The sequence below is a fragment of the Moschus berezovskii genome, chromosome 4 (assembly GCF_049115385.1).
Source record: "Moschus berezovskii isolate FMDL1 chromosome 4, NW_MosBer_1.0, whole genome shotgun sequence".
NCBI classification, from domain to species: domain Eukaryota; kingdom Metazoa; phylum Chordata; class Mammalia; order Artiodactyla; family Moschidae; genus Moschus; species Moschus berezovskii.
In genome coordinates this window covers 16,845,743-16,863,283 of record NC_142463.1, presented here as the reverse complement: position 1 = coordinate 16,863,283, position 17,541 = coordinate 16,845,743, and the positions used below count along the sequence as shown (strand labels likewise).

At 37.2% G+C, this 17,541-nt stretch overlaps 1 protein-coding gene across 3 annotated transcripts in view; it reads left to right on the top strand.

Annotated features, from left to right (window-relative positions):
- Window positions 1-17,541, top strand: part of FOXJ3 (forkhead box J3) — a 154,599-nt gene that overhangs the window by 30,052 nt on the left and 107,006 nt on the right. For all 3 annotated transcript variants that reach the window (XM_055403886.2, XM_055403887.2, XM_055403884.2), the window contains exon 3: window positions 16,689-17,013. In XM_055403886.2, coding sequence (XP_055259861.1) covers window positions 16,689-17,013 — 325 coding nt within the window. The remainder of the gene's footprint in view (window positions 1-16,688; window positions 17,014-17,541) is intronic.

The following is a 17,541-nucleotide window of genomic DNA, read 5'->3' as shown; positions in this document are numbered from 1 at the left end:
GTACCATTGACTATTCACTGACTTAAGGCTGTATAAAAATTATTATGGGACTAAATATTGACTTTGATAGATAGCTTTGTGGTATTCTTACTAATATACTAGACCAGGCATTTAAGCATTTTAAAATACATTAACTAAACTTCCCCCCACAACTCTTTGAGGTTGGTATGATTATTATTTTCATTTCACAGATGAGGAAACAAAAAGCAATTCAAAACATACAGTGAATAAGGGACAGAGCTGGGTTTCATTCACAGGTCTTGCTCTGGGGCCAATGCTCTTAATCACTAAATTCTACCTGTTGGCTATCAGTATTTATCATAATTTGAGGCTTTCTCTTAAATGAGGAATGCTAAAAAATATTCTGCTTAATTGAAGAAACTGTTAAAGAGTAAGTGCAAAGGGGAAATACCAATGCAGAAAACAAGGAAAAATGATAGAAAAATAGTGATTTAATTTTGAAACACATTATCTAAAATTGAAAAAATCTTTCCTGAAAGGTAGCAGTTTTTTAAAAGGTGGGTGGAGAAATTTAAATTGTCATGAACTCATATACATGGAGGGAAATAATATCAGAGGTAATAGAGACTACAAAGCATCACTGAATATACTGGCACAATAAAGGAGGAGTTAAATTTAAAATCTCTGCCTACCACCAGTGCGCAGAATATAAAATAATAGTACTGGAAGATAAAAAAATTTATGATTTGATTCGGTAAAATGTATTTTAGTCAAGTTTTGCTTAGTTACAAGTAAAGGAAGCCAGCACTGATTCAGTTCAGTTGCTCAGTTGTGTCCGACTCTTTGCAACCCCATTAATCACAGCACGCCAGGCCTGTCTGTCCATCACCAACACCCGGAGTTCACTCAAACTCATGTCCATCGAGTTGGTGATGCCATCCAGCCATCTCATTCTCTTTTGTCCCCTTCTCCTCCTTCCCCCAATCCCTCCCAGCATCAGAGTCTTTTCCAGTGATTCAGCTCTTCACATGAGGTGCCCAAAGTATTGGCGTTTCAGCTTTAGCATCAGTCCTTCCAGTGAACACCCAGGACTGATCTCCTTTAGGATGGACTGGTTGGATCTCCTTGCAGTCCACGGGACTCTCAAGAATCTTCTCCAACACCACGTTCAAAAGCATCAATTCTTCGGCACTCAGCTTTCTTCATAGTCCAACTCTCACATCCATACATGACCACTGGAAAAACCATAGCCTTGACTAGACGGACCTTTGTTGGCAAAGTAACGTCTCTGCTTTTTAATGTGTTATCTAGGTTGGTCATAACTTTCCTTCCAAGAAGTAAGCGTCTTTTAATTTCATGGCTGCAATCAGCATCCGCAGTGACTTTGGAGTCCAAAAGCACTGGATATATATCCAAAAAAAGTAAAGGAATTTATTTGGTGAATACTGCAGTATTTCATGGAATCCAGAGATAGCTGGATCTCATAAGAGAACTTAGGTTCTTAGGAACCTAGGCAGTGTATTTTCTTCTCTCTTGCATTTCCCTGAATGTAACTTATTTCTTCATTTTTTTACAAACCAACTTTTCTTTGCTTTTCTGGCACATGACCATCCCATACCTCACAAGTACATAGCTTGTTCATTAAGGAGACCAGCCCAAACTGTTTCAGTCCTGATACTGCATTTCCTGAAGAAGAAAATTCAGACAAGCAATTTGGGTCAGGTACAAATCCTTTAATTTGTTGTGGTACTGACTTCTAGGGCCCTGGAAATGGAGCCAACACTGAGAAAGGGCTTGGTGAGCTAGGCAAAATTGGACAAAAAGTTTTGTGATACAAAGCAGCATGTGTTCAGTGTTGGTTGATAAGAGTTAGGATTTCAAGAGAGGATATTTTTAGGGTTTAGAGCTTTTCCTTACAGTTATGTTGGTAGTGAATGAAAAACTTGATTCCCATCTTCATATCTTCATATCAGATCAGAGTATCCTTAGGATTGTGTATTTGAAATTGGACTCCTGCTTCAGTTTTGTTCAGTTTGATGTATATATGTGTATGTGTATTTTGTGTATGTGTATTTTGTGTATGTGTATATATACAGACACACATACATATATATTTTTTGCTCAGGGTGCAGGATCCTCGTCCCCTGAAGGAATTGAACCCATGCCCCCTGCAGTGGAAGCCTGGAGTCTTAACCACTGGACTGCTCGAAAAGTCCAGAGTTTGACATGTATATTGAATACTTACTATGTGTTTATTTGTATTCAAGATTCTCATAAAAACAACAAAAGCAGGGGAAAAGGTTAGTCTGCCCGTAGTAGTGCTTACTTGAGAACCTGAGGGATGGGTGCTATGGACAGGTCTCTGTGGAAGGTTATGTTGCTAAATAGAGATTTTAAGCAGAGGAACCCATTTCTTCGTAGTATGTTAACATTATTCCTTCCCACCTCCCACATAGCTTAAAGTGGGGGAGAGAGAGCTTAAAGTGATTAGCTGTGTAAGAAAGCACAATCCGTGCAGTTTATGAAAAGATGAGACTATTTGAGTAAAATGGAGACTGAGATAAACATAGTGCTTCTTAACGTATTACAGGTAGGTCTGTAGAAAATTGAAAACAAGAAGAAGAAAAAAACAAGAAGAAAAGCCCATGTAATATAATGAGAGGAATGCTGGTTTGGAAGCCATAGCAAATGGGGATAATCATTCATATTTCCTTGCAACACAAATTAGTTATGTTTGTTTTTGATACCAAGAAGAAATCTAAAGGATATAAATTCATGAAGGAAGATTATTACTGCCTTTTAGATTGATTTTAGACATTTTACTGGGTATGAAGTAGTATCTCATTATGATTTTCCTGATGACTGATGATGTTGAACATCTTTTAATGTACTTAATGACTACTTGTATGCCTTTGTTCAAATCTTTTGCACATTTTAAAACTGTATAGTTTGTTTTCAAATTGCATTGTAAGAGTTGTTTATATATTATGGATGCATATTGTTAAAAAGTAAAATTTTGTTGGCATCCAGTTTTTTCTTTCATAGTGTTTTGTTTTTATGTCTTAGCTGAGAGATCACTGTTGTTGTTCAGTCGCTCAGTCTTGTCTGACTCTTTGTGACCCCATGGACTGCAGCATTCCAGGCTTCCCTGTCCTTCACCGTGTCCTGGAGCTTGCTCAAACTCATGTCTTGAGTTGGTGATGCCATCCAGCCATCTTGTCTTCTGTTGTCCCCTTCTCCTCCTGCCTTCAATCTTTCCCAGCCTCAGGGTCTTTTCTAATGCATTAGCTCTTCACATCAGGTGGCCAAAGTCTTGGAGCTTCAGTTTCAGTATCAATCTTTCCAGTGAATATTCAGGGTTGATTTCCTTTAGGATTGACTGGTTTGATCTTCTTGCTGTCCAAGGATAAATCCTTACCCATTCCAATTTGCAATTTTTTTTTGTTTTATTGAGATATGATTGACATGGTACAGTTTGATGTTTGACATATATACATACCCATAAAGTCATTACCACAACATTTCCGTCATTTTCAAAAGTTACCTGGTGTCCCTGTGATTCTTCCCTCTTATCCCTCTCTCTGCAAGATAGCAGTTGATCTGCTTTTCTGTTTGTTTCTATTTTCTAGAATTTTATAGAAATGGAATCATACGGTATGTATTCTTTTTTGGTCTGGCATCTTTTATTCAGCACAGTTATTTTAAGATTCATGTATGTCTCTGCAAGTATCAATAGTTTATTCTGTTCCGTTGGATTTATGTATAGCAATTTGCATATTCATTTACCTGATGATGGATTTTTAGATTGTTTCCATCTTTAACTGTTACAAATAAAAATGCTGTGAACATTTGTGTATATGTCTTTGTGTGGACATATGATTTATTTTGGATAAGTACCTCGGAGTGAAACGACTCTTAGCACTTGGTGCATGTATAACTTTAGCAACCATCAAAACTGTTTTAGAAATCATGGTACCATTTTATATTCCCACCAGCAATGTGTGAGAGTTCCATTTACTTCATGTCTTTGTTAGTACTTTGTATGACCAGTCTTTTGGTTTTAGCCATTCTAGCAGGAGAAGGAAATGGCAACCCATTCCAGTGTTCTTGCCTGGAGAATTCCAGGGATGGGGAGCCTGGTAGGCTGCCGTTTATGGAGTCGCACAGAGTCGGACATGACTGACGTGACTTAGCAGCAGCAGCAGGTGTGCCGTGATACCTCAGGGTAGTTTAATTTGCAGTTCCTTAATAACTAATGACGTTGAGTATCTTTTCATGTGCCATAACCTACTTACCCTTCTTAGTTGAAGTATCTGTTCAAATCTTTTGCCCATTTTTAAAAATTGAATTTTCTTTATCAGTGAGTTTTGAGAGTTCTTTATATATCCTGGATACAAGTTCTTCTTAAGATATGTGCTTTGCAAATGTTTTCTTCCAGTCTGTGGCTTGTCTTTTCGTTCTGACAGTGTGTTTTGAAGAATATAAGTTTTTTATTTGATAAAGTTTAATTTGTCAGTTGTTTTATGAATTGTAATTTTTCATGTCATATCTAAAAAATGTTTGCCTAACCAAATGTTACAAAGATTTTCTCTTATGATTTCTTCTGTAAGTTTTATAGTTCTGGTTTTTACATTTAGTTCTGGGATTCATTTATCAAGTTTTTATGTATGATGTGAGGTAAGGGGTCATTGTTAACTTTTCTTCCCATACAGGTAGCCAGGCAGTTGTTTCAGCACCAATTTTTGGAAGTCTTTCCTTTCCCTGCCAACCTGTCTTGGCACATTTATCGAAAATCACTTATCTGTATATGTTGGGTCTATTTTTGGATTCTGTTCTGTTGATTTATGTATCTATTCTTCCACTAAAACCACTTGTCTTGATTACTGTAGTTTTGCAGTAAGTCTTGAAATCTGAGTCCTAAGTACTTCATGCTTTACAAGTTGAGGAAAGAGCTCGATAATCCTGTATTTGCTTAGTGATGGGTTAAACATTGAGATAAAGACAGATGCTCATATATATGAATTACCAATTAAATTTTAGAAGATGGTAAAGATCTATGGCTTCCTTGAGCATGTGGGAGGAAATAGTTCCACTGAGGAAAGATGGTGGCCGTTTATAGAAGTAGTTTCTGTAAGAAGATGATAAAATCTATGTTAAAGCAATGATAGGCTTTAAAGTGATGATGGCAAGAAACAAAAAGTAGAAACAAAGAATATAAGGTCCTTATGAGCCAGTAGTGAAATAAGCAAGATAATTTCCCCCTGAAGTCTAAGCTGAAATAACTTGAACAGATTATTAGTAAATGTTTCACCCTACATTGCATGGGATTTCTATGAAAATTAATCCTCTTTAGACCGCTTCATACCACATAATGATAATTGGTATTAATGTATTATGTTAATTGATAATGATTGATGTGCTCTTAGAAGAAGGTCTTATTTATATAATAACTAATGGGGAGGAGCCTGGTAGGCTGCAGTCTGTGGGGTCGCTAAGGGTCGGACACGACTGAGCGACTTCACTTTCACTTTTCACTTTCACACATAGGAGAAGGAAATGGCAACCCACTCCAGTGTTCTTGCTTGGAGAATCCCAGGGAAGGGGGAGCCCAGTGGGCTTCCGTCTATGGGGTCACACAGAGTTGGACACAACTGAAGTGACTTAGCAGCAGCAGCAGCATCTTAAACTTTTTGGTATCAAAAATTATTTAGTGTTCAAAGAGCATGCACTTTTGAATTTTATCTATCAAAATTGATTGTATTGAAAAGTTAAAACTAAAACAAAATTAAAATATTTATTAATTTACATAGATGTATAGTAAACTAATTATATGTTAGCATAACATAGATAACATTGTATGAAAGATCACTGTATTTTCCAAAACAAAAATTTAAAAGATTTGTGTTGCTTTACATTTTTGCAAGTTTTTAAAATGTCTGGCTTCATAGAGATGGGTGGATTATATTCTTTGCCTCTTCATTCAGTCTCTTTTGATAGCACCCATCACATAGCATCTGAACAGCTCCACTGTACACTTTTGAGAGGATGACAATGCAAAAGACAAATAATATCTTACTCTGAAGACTGTTTTGATACTTTCGATGTGTAGGGTTTGGACTACACTTGAGGACCACTGAGCGATAAACATCATATGTAGCAGCTTAAGCTGTTTCTTTAGCATTTTCTGTGTATCACTTTAACACTTAAAAATTAATTGGGCTCACGTTCCATGATTTTAACCTTCTGCTAACATGGATGCCATATTATTGGTATAATGTCATGGAGGCAGTGTGTATGGAGATATCCAGTAAATGTTGTATATTGTGAGTTGAAGCAGTATGGTTGCAGAGAGGTCAGGATAAACACTTAAATGAGTTAATACGTGTTACTCAAAGGACGTTTATTATTGCATGAAAGTGAAAGTCACTCAGTTGTGTCCCGACTCTTTGTGACCCCATGAAATTCTCCAGGCCAAAATACTGAAGTGGGTAGACTTCCCCTTCTCCAGGGGATCTTCCCAACCCAGGGATCAAACCTTGGTCTCCCGCATTGCGGGCAAATTCTTCACCAGCTGAGCCACAGGGGAAGCCCGAGAATACTGGAGTGCTTAGCCTATCCCTTCTCCATCGGATCTTCCTGACCCAGGAATCGAACCTGGGTCTCCTGCATTGCAGGTGGGTCCTTTACCAACTGAGCTATGCTGCTGCTGCTGCTAAGTCACTTCAGTCGTGTCCGACTCTGTGTGACCCCATAGACGGCAGCCCACCAGGCTCCCCTGTCCCTGGGATTCTCCAGGCAAGAACACTGGAGTGGGTTGCCATTTCCTTCTCCAATGTGTGAAAGTGAAAAGTGAAAGTGAAGTCGCTCAGCCGTGTCCGACCATTAGCGACCCCACGGACTGCAACCTACCAGGCTATGAGGGAAGCCCTTATTATTGCATATAGACATATTTTAAAAATACTGAGTATAAGAACTATTGTGATAGCAGATTCTGTCTTGGTTTTTAAGTAACATGTAAAGATGCCTTTGAGTATTCTTCTATCAAAGGGATTCTTGTTCATTAACTTTCCAGCTGCTCAGGACACATAGAGATTCTAATATGTAGAGTGAAATATAAATGCAAAATACAGTACTTACATGATGAAAGAATGTAGTTCAGTGGTTAATGTCGAGAAATATTTGTTTTTTCCTCTTTAAATTATAGAGTAAAATATTTTTAAGGTGAAAATTACATATATTGCATAAAGGTATCTTTTGACAGTCTGATCCCTAAGCTTTACCTCAAATGGACTTCTAACTGAGTGTGGCTTGTATGAATTTATGAATCTCAGATTATATATTTGAGTAATAGAGCAATTTGGAGAGAATCTAGAGAAGAGCAGTAACTATATTATGGTTCTTAATTCAAATTCTGTTGGAGCTCTGGACATTAAACTTTGAGAGGGAACCCAAATGGTGTTAATACTGTAAATAATATGAAGCATCATTGTGATGATGACTGGTTAGAGTCATCATCACAATTTTGACCAGTTCTCATATTCCAAGATAGACTTTAAAGAAATTTTCTTCTGTAGCGAGGGAGATATAGATTAGCCTGTTAAAATATTGTTATTTCAAACACAGTGAATTAACTGCATACTTTTTGTGAACTTTTCTTCCCTTGGAGATAAAGAATAGTGTTGGACTCCAAAACAGGTCTCCAAAGCAGGGTTTTTAAAAATGATATAATGAGGTACTTTTTCATCTCTGATTTTATGATAGATATCTCTGAAACCACAATTGTGTTTGCAAATGGCAGTTGCCTCACTAAATCCCTCAAGTTTTTGCATAAGCTTTGGATTATTCTTGGAATTATAGGGGTGAGACAGAAGTTGTGAAGGTGAAGAGTTTTGACTTGTGAACTTGTACTATTTGTGTATTGGATTTCTTATCCTAAATTATGATTCTTCCACCTGTATTCTCACTTCAAACCAGTGAGGATTTTTGTAGCTTGTCTTTTAAAAAGATCATTATTCATTGGAAGTTTAAAGGCTCAGTCATTCATAGCTTATTGGTGATTAGTTTGATGCTGTCCACTTTCCTCCTAAATAGAGCAGAGATCAGCTGCTTTGAAAAGGTGAGAGTGTTTACTGGAAGAGAAGAGCAAGTTATTAATTTTGGAGCTTATAATACCAACTTCAGGGATGAATTTTGGAGGCTTATGTCAGTGTGAGATGGGAGAGCCAAGATAAAGATGCTACTTAGAAGTATGCCTGATATAAACCATGTACATTGAATTTTATCAAGAACAAACTGGTTCTATACCAGGAAAATGGAAAATTTTATTTCTTTTTTTCCCTTGTTATACTTCTGTGTCTCTGCTGCATAATATTCAGCTGAGGCTTTGATACTTTTACAACTTTGGATTTTTAGAACTCCTTTATAGAATAAATAAGATTTTGTGGGCTGTTTCAGGAATCATCATCATAGAATCTTATTTCTTTGGGAAAAGCATATTTTCAATTTTCATATGCAGTCTACAAACAAAATTTAAAAACAACCCTTTCTGGTCATTTCTTTGGAGTAAATAATTGAATGAGGGGCTCATTTCCACTGAAGTTGATAAGTGATTATTGTATGATTTAGGGCATGTCAGATTAAACCACTAAGTAAGAGTGACAGTCATTTAAAATTTAGAAAATTCTGAAGAGTAGGAATTTGATGATAATAGGTAATATTTATTGAATGGTTATTTTCAAAATTCGTCTTCAGTCAGTCATTCCAGTTGCTCAGTTGTGTACGACTCTTTGTGACCCCATGGACTGCAGCACTCCAGGCCTCCCTGTCCATCACCAACTCCTAGAGTTTACCCAGACTCATGTCCTTTGAGTCGATGATGCCATCCAACCATCTCATCCTCTCTCATCCCCGTCTTCTCCTGTCTTCAATCTTTCCCAGCATCAGGGTTTTTTCAAATGAGTCAGCTCTTTGCATCAGGTCGTCTTAGTAGTTTGTATATATGTCTCATTTAATCCTCACAACAGTTCTTTGGGGTGGGTACTGTTTTTATCCTCTCCTTACAAAGAAGGAAACTGAGGCATAGTGAGGCAAATTTACTTGTTTAAGGTGATATAACTAAAAGTGAAAGAACGTGGATTTCAGTACAGGCAGTTTGCTCCAGAGCCTGTGTTCTTTTTTGTTTTTTAAATTAATTTTTAATTGAAGGATAATTGCTTTACAATATTGTGTTAGTTATTGCCATACATGAACGTGAATCAGCCATAGGTATAGTATGTTCCCTCCCTCTTGCAACTCCCTCCCACCCCCTACCTCACCCCACCCCTCTAGGTTGTCACAGAGCCTGGGTTTGAGTTCTTTCAGTCATAAAACAGAGCCTGTGTTCTTAATCACCATATATTTTCTAAAGTAGGATGTTGGCTGTGTTATTTTGCTGAAATTGAACTGAGGATAGAAACTTTGGCTTTGCTGGTATATGATAACTAATTTTGAAAAATAACAGCAGCTCCTTTTGCTTGGAATAACTTAAATTGCTTCAGTTATACATTAAAAAAAAATTTTTTTTTTTACATTAAAAGGTTTTTTTTTACATTAAAAAAAAGGTGTTTTTTTTTTTACTGTCACATGCTTCCAAAATGTACGGTACTTTCCCCTTTCCCAAGAGAAACAACCTAGAATTTTATCCAGTTATTATATCCAGCTGAAATTCTAAGCTCTCTGAGTGCTTTCACTTTCATTAGATTCCAGAGTGGCTTCTTGGTTTATAGTAGAGGAAAAGGAATAGAATAAAAGCAATAAAAGCTGTTAGTTAGAAAATGGGATAATGAGAAGCAGAAAATAGTCACTAGGCCATATTGATTATATAATCCTCCTGGGTAGCAGTGGCAGAGTCTCACTCCATGGCAGTATAATAAGTTCCTTGATTCTGCTCTTTGGGCTCTGTGTTGTTCTTTGTGCCCTCTGAAGAGGCTCACCTTGTGTAGTATTCCCTGTGGCCACATCTGAAGTTGGTATGGGTGAAGATGCCCTTTCTGGGAAATGCACAACTTTATAGCTCACTTCTTACTGATTAGCTTGGGTATTATTTTGGATACCTAAGAGACTTTTGCAGTCTAGGCACCCCCCTGCCCCCATACAGTTATTTTATAAAGCTTAATTTTCTAGACTTTTTGCTACTTTGAGCCAAAGGACATGCCTAGGCAGAATTTTTTAATGTGAAGACTCTGCCCTCTGTGCTCGGAACTTACCCCAGCGACTTCTAACCTTCTGGTGCCATGGAATCCCTTCAAAGTCTGGTGAAACCTGTGGACCCTTCTCGGAGTAAGGTCTCAAAATTCATAAAATAAGATACTTAGAATTATAAAAGAAACCAATTAATTATATTAGCAAAATATTAACTTTATAACAGTAATATATGTATCTTTGAATTTAACACATTAAATAAAAAATCTAATGGCAAATCTTAATGCACATAAATTTGAAGTAGTGAATTTAAAAAGTTGAGATTATGCAACTTTTATCACTTTATATGAATATATTAGTGAATTTTGTTGATGGCAGAGTCATGGGTACTGTTAATGTTACTGTGATTTGTTGTCTACTTTCATAATTAAAGAAACCGCTTAATTTCAGTTACAAGTTAGTGGAAATAAAGACTATATTTTCCCCCATCCAAATTATTTCACCTCTTTTAGCTCCTGAGGGAATGATGGCTCTGGTGAGGCCATTGAAGTAATAGTCTTGTGTAGAAAGTCAGTACCCTCACAACATTGCTTTTGTGTGGCAAGACCACACTTCTCTATTACTAAGGCTGCAGTTTTGCAGCCATCACTCAGTCACTTCAGTTTGCTCTTTCAGAAGCAGTTTGTGTTTTTTTTTCCCAACCATAGAGGGCTTCAAATTATAGGACTTTTAGCTTGAACTGCAGGCCATAAGCAGGGAGTACTTCCCTTAGCAAATCTGCATTTTCTCTATCTCTGCTTGCAACTCTAATTGAAGTTAATTTTTTTTTTAGGACTTTGTTTTAATTAGCTAGAAGGAGGCAACACATGCCAGTATTCTCAGTTTTTCCTATAGTAGTTCTCTACTTGCTATATATTCTCAGTTGGCATATAATCTGTTTTTCAGTTATAATAGGTGACAATTTGACCAAATCCTTTGTCACTTTAATAAGTGTTACCAACTTTCCATCCTGCAGTATTAGAGTTCTTAATGTTTACCTCATCACCTCCTCTAAGAGAATGTCTTATTTTAGGTCCTATTACTTGTATCACCTCACTTCCATGTCCCACATTCCATGTTTGTTAGTAGTTGCATTCACATGCTGGTAGACTTCTTTTTATAGTAGTTAAACATGTAAAACTTCCCTGGTAGCTCGGTGGTAAAGAATTCACCTACAGTGCAGGAGATATGGGTTCGATTCCTCACTTGGCATTAAAGGAAATGGCAACGCACTCTAGTATCTTGCCTGGAAAACACTATGCACAGAGAAGCCTGGCAGACTACAGCCCATGGGGTTGCAAGAGTCGGACATGACTTAGCGACTGAACAACAGCAAACATAAAAAGTCTGGAAGGTAGCAGTTCAGGACTAGGATGGCAGCTTCACGGTTGGTTCACCAAAAAATCAGGGACCCAGATCCCTTCTTTCTGCTCCGTGTCTTCATCATATGACTTCCATTTCCACAGATCACTTTATGGCCAGAGATGACTGTTGGCATACTAGCTGTTGTATCCACATTCAGGATAGGGCAAAAGGTGTAATAGTATCCAGAATAAGATTTGGGTTGTAGTCTTAAGGAAGAAGGCCACAACAGGTGTTAGTGGTCTCTGCCATCGACCTTGCTTCTGATGGCCTTGGGTGCTGAGATGCAGTAACAGGAATTATGTTTTAAAATGTTTAAATATATATATGTATTTTGACCCCCTGAGATGCATGTGATCAGAATTACTGCTATGGTGATTACAGGGATTTCTTTTTAAGTTCCCAGTTGCTTAGTTTTTCACATGATACCAAGTCTTAAGATAAAATTCCAAGTGCTAGGAATGGAAGGGGAAGATTCAGGCATATCTACGTCACAACATCATAACCCTCATTATTCTTATTTTCCTTGATGTCTTCCTCTTAGGTCCATTTAGGAAAGCTGGCAATATCTCTACCCATTTCCCACCTTTTCAATCCTATTGAAGTCTTGAACTTTTTCTTTATAAGCTTTGGTCATTCCTCAGGTATTAGGGAAATTACAGAGGGAAGCCGAGCAACAGGCTGAAGTAGCTAAAATGCGAATTTGTGATAGAATCAGTGGCAGTATTTCATTAAGTGAGGTCAGAACCCCCTTCCTCCTCCTGTGTCGTGACTTAGGGTGGAGTTGTTAGATCTTGATGCTGCTACTGCTAAGTCACTTCAGTCGTGTCCTACTCTTTGTGACTCCATAGACGGTAGGCCACCAGGCTCCCCTGTCCCTGGGATTCTCCAGGCAAGAACACTGGAGTGGGTTGCCATTTCCTTCTCCATGTGTGAAAGTGAAAAGTGAAAGTGAAGTTGCTCAGTCGTGTCCGACCCTTAGCGAACCCACGGACTGCAGCCTACCAGGCTCCTCTATCCATGGGATTTTCCAGGCAAGAGTACTGGAGTGGCTTGCCATTGCCTTCTCCGATCTTGATACTCTTTACCTTTTCACTGTATGCAGAGAAAATTCCTCATGCAACTCCTTTTAAACAATAGATACCATTATAGATTTAAGAACTTCACACAAAACTTCTTCATGCCTTGCTTTATCCTACAAGTAACATTATCTTCTTACCTTTGCTTCCATCTCCCCTTTTCTCTTTCCTCTTCTAGTAGAACTTTGTTTCTGTGTAGTGCTACTTGTCAGTCTGTGCTGAGTCATACTTTTTTCCAGTTCATAAAGGACTTCAATCCGGTGGTTATCCTTCCTCATACTGTTGAGTCCTCTTTTCTTTTACCTCTTGCTTTTAGCTTTTAAACATGTTTGATCTTGTTTGTTTGGGGAGGAGCATACCCACACCTTCATTGGGTAGTCACTGTTCCGATCATTTAAGCACCCTTTACCTACTGTATTCCTAGGCATTGCAGGAACAGAAAAGAATTAGAAAGTTCCTTCTTCTAAGGAGCTCATGGCCTCATGAGAGAGTTAAAGATAATTTAATTCTGTGTAAGTTCTGTAATAGAAATATTTATAATCTGTAGAGGTAAGATCTAGTTCAATTTAGGAGATGGAGAATGAGAAGAGTAGATTGACAAGACTTTCTGGAGGGGGAGGTGGGGGAAAAGGAAGTGAGGATAAAACGCTTATGATGTAATTGTACATGTGAAAACAGCATGGTTGAGCCAAACTGAGGTTATAATTGCTCTAGGAATTTATCGAGAAGGATTAATAAAAGGTAAATGAAAGCTAAAGTAGTTGAAAATGAGGCATTTAGAATTAGTATAATAGGAGAAGAGGAACCATTGAAAGTTTTTGGGTACAGTGACAGGAAACCATTGCTGACTTTTCTCTTGGAGTATACACATGGACCCTGGAGGTGCTTAGCAGGGAGGAATCAGAGCCTACAAGGCCAGCTAGGAAACTTTTGGAATGAGGTGAGGTAATGAGGGCCTGACATTTCTTAACCAGATTTCCATAACCAGATTCCTCAGAGCCTCTCATGCTGTTTTTAAATCTGCCACCATCTGTTCTCTTATACAAGTGTACTTCTGTCATCACCATTCCATTGAGAGGTTTCTTTCTAAAGTTACTTGATGATCTGGCAAAATCTAATGGTCATCTTTTTGTCTTCCCAGTAGAGAACCACTGCAGCAACCAGCCTAAGCAGCAATAATGGAGACACTTTTTATCTCCCCACCAAGAATATGTAAAATTGAACAAACAGCAAAGAAAACAGAAACCCAGTTTTTCAGATTTTAAATTTAACAGGTGTTTATAGTCTACTTCAAATTATAGTAGAACTAGTAAACCTAAGCACAACAATGTAATACTTCTTACTCATGATGTCTTTGACTAGGCACAAATTCTTTCCAGCCTATTTAGATCTTAACTTCAAGTCTTAGCTAAAGTTCTTCCTTCTGTGTTTCTTAAGGCTGCAGCCCACGTTGTCTTCTACATTTTTCTGAACATTACAGAACCCATAGCTCTTTTTCAACTCTTTCATTTGACTTTCCTAATTGGAGTATAGGTTCCTAGAGAATAGAAATTTTATCTTAATTGCTGTGAGTATAAAATTTTACTCTAGAATAATCTTGTACACATTCATAATTATAAATTCTTGTTAAATGTTATAACAGTGTTAAGTTCCTGCTTGTGTACCTACTTAGTGTATGTTCATGTTTTATTACTGAGATTCTCATAAAGTCAGTGGCACTGGTGGAAGGAAACAGAAGTTAAAGATGGTTTTCAATAGGGAGCATCCGCAATATCAGTTATATTCCAGTTTGTAATGTACTTCTACATTATCTTTGAAAATGTATGTGACTAGCTCTGTGGGGAATTTGAACAAAATAAAGCTATTTGGTAGAGACTTAATTGAGGCCAATACGATGACAGCCTGGTATAATAATAGCCAATGCTTGGAGAATAAAATGTGAATAATAACAGCAGCAACTATCAGTACTGTTATCACCACCATCAAGAGCCGGCATTTATTGCCTGTTTATTGTTTGCCAGGCACGGCACTTTATATCAGCGAGAGGGAGACACTGTTACTCTAATATTACAAGCATGGTAGAAAAACTGCTAGATTGCGCATCGGGAGCTCTGAGCTCAGGTTTTAGTTCTACTGTTAACTATTTGTGTGAATTAGTTTTTCATCTTTAGATTGAAGCAATTGTTCTCTGATCTCTAGGGTACTTTGCCTACTCTTTGACATTCTGTGATCTCTAAATTATCTTGGCTCCTTATTCCACAAGTTTCTGTAACTTATTTCATTCTGGAAATAGGCATTTATGGCTGAGATTGTAGAACGGGAGGGTAAGGGTTTTTTTAGATCTCTGAAGGTGCTGTATAGAGGAATTTAAAGTTCAGGTTTCAGAGGAATGCATACTGTGGAGATGGGAAGGGAAAATGAAAAATGTAAAATTGTTAATCAGAATATAAGAAAAAGAATATCTGGTAATGCAGATAGAATCCTCATAGCTGTCTCTTGATTTGATTGCTGTTGCTTAATCTTGTTTACTCGATGGTTCATTAGTACCTTCCCTAGATACTCCTAGAGCAATATTATTAACTAACACTTATTGTGTGTTTCTTCCTAGTGTAAGTTGCCCATTTAATTTTTAATTCTCAAAGTAGTATTTTAACCATAGGTATTGTTTCATTTCACAGATGAGATGGGGTTTAGAGATATTAACATTTTCATTGTCACACAGATAGATTGTCACACTGGTAGATTATGTACTTGAATTCTGGTCTGCTTGACTCTAGAATCTGTGTTCTTTATCAGTTCTACATTGTCTTCCAGAAGTTCAGATCCTAAGCACAAAGTGTAGATTGTTTTTTGCCTGTGGCCATTTGGAATGAAGGGTATATGTGGGATTTTCTTTGCCACAGTTTTTTCCTTTTACTGAGATATTTTAAGTTTCCTATTTTGTTTTCTTTTTTCCTTTATTTTCATATCAGTTTGAAGTCTTTCATGCCTCTTTGCTTTGTTGTCAGGCTCACTTTTCCTGCTTCTTTGATCCCAGGATAGGAAAGTTTGTACCCCTTGTTGAAAGTTAGCCATGCTAGTGTGAAGTGTCAAGCTTTGTTTCTATATTTTATCTTCCATTCTTAGAGCAGCTTCCTTCTTGTTCCAGAATATGTGTTAACCTGGCAGGTGTTGTTTTTTCTTTTTTCTTTCTTTGAGTGGTAATGGTTTGAAATTTTTCAGCCTTGGAGAGAAATAAATTACAGAATCCATATTACTGGATGTTTTTGTGAGCCTGTCCTTGAGTTTTTAATGCTGCTTTTCCTGCTTTTCATTTATGTGACTTTATCTCTTATATTCTATACTCCCAGATCTTAGTTTTTTTTAAAGCTTGTTCTTTGACTTTTTTTTAAACCGCATGGTGCTGCCTATTCTCCATTTCTGTATTTCATCAGTGTCCTTGAGTTTGCATTCCTCTTTTCGGTCAACTCCCCCAGCTAGCTTGTCTCCTTGCTATTCTTGTCTACCCTGCTTTACTCTTCCTACCTCCCACCTGCTCAGCTATACCTTCTTTCCTCCATGTAAACTCCTGTGCCTATTTCTCAGTTACTTCTCTGACCTCTTGCCTACACTTTACTTTTGGTATTCTTTTGTATGATTTCCCTAAAATTTATGTAAAAAAAATGCCAGATGTGTAGTCTTAAGTTTTGAAAGGGCTGTGGTGTTACTGAGTAAAGAGCTGGACTGCAGACAGATTTTTTTTCACACTCTGATCCTGTTATCTGTTCAAAGTGACAGTCATTTTAAGAAAACTGACATAAAAATCACTTTGTGTGTATGCATTGTTCTATCTCTTGGATAGTTTCAAACCAAGTTTGTTGTGTTTTGGAGAGGAAGAAATTCAGAAAAAAGATTGGAAATGTTAATCCCTTAAATATTTGGTTTGATCATTAATATACTCAATCTTTTCCCTCCAGATTTAACTCAGGCTTTCCCTCACTTTGGAACTCCTAGATTTGTGAATATTGGATATTTTGAGAAGCAGGGGTTCTTTCCTTGATATTGACTAAGGAGTCTATTTACCTTCAGGATGACATCTGAACTGGAGAGCAGCCTAACATCTATGGACTGGTTACCACAGCTCACCATGAGAGCAGCCATCCAAAAATCTGATGCTGCACAAAATGCACATGGAACAGGAATTTCCAAGAAGAATGCACTCCTTGACCCAAATACAACCCTGGACCAGGAAGAAGTTCAACAGCACAAAGATGGGAAACCTCCATACAGTTATGCCAGCCTCATTACATTTGCAATTAATAGCTCACCCAAAAAGAAAATGACTCTGAGTGAGATTTACCAGTGGATTTGTGATAACTTTCCATATTATAGAGAGGCTGGCAGTGGTTGGAAGGTAAGGATTTTATTTAAGTTTTTATTTTTATACTGTGAACAAGAACAATATTGGCTTCTACTGAAGGTAAAGCTTTGTCTAGGTTTATGTAATTAAAGATGAAATTCTGATTACTAGTCATTTTTAGGATGTAAAGGAAATGTTTTTAATTTGATGAATAACTATTTTTGGTAGAATATTGTTAGAACTTTATTAGAGGACTGACATAGCATAAAGTGGGAGTAGAGATAATGTAGCATTCACTGGAAAACAGTACCCACAGTTCAGGTAAGTTGAGAGAGTCTAGGGTTCAAAAAAACCAACATAGTATTGCAACTAGTATTGTTTTCATGACCCAAGATTTTAAAAAAACCTTAATTTTGAAAGAATTCTAGATTTACAGAAGAGTTACGTAAGTAGTACAAAGCATTCCTGTATATCCTTCAACCAGTTCCTCCATGGTAACACCTTCTATAACCAACCATTAACAAAACTAAGAAATTAATACTTTTGACTTAGCAGTACTGTTAGCTACTAAGTACATTACAG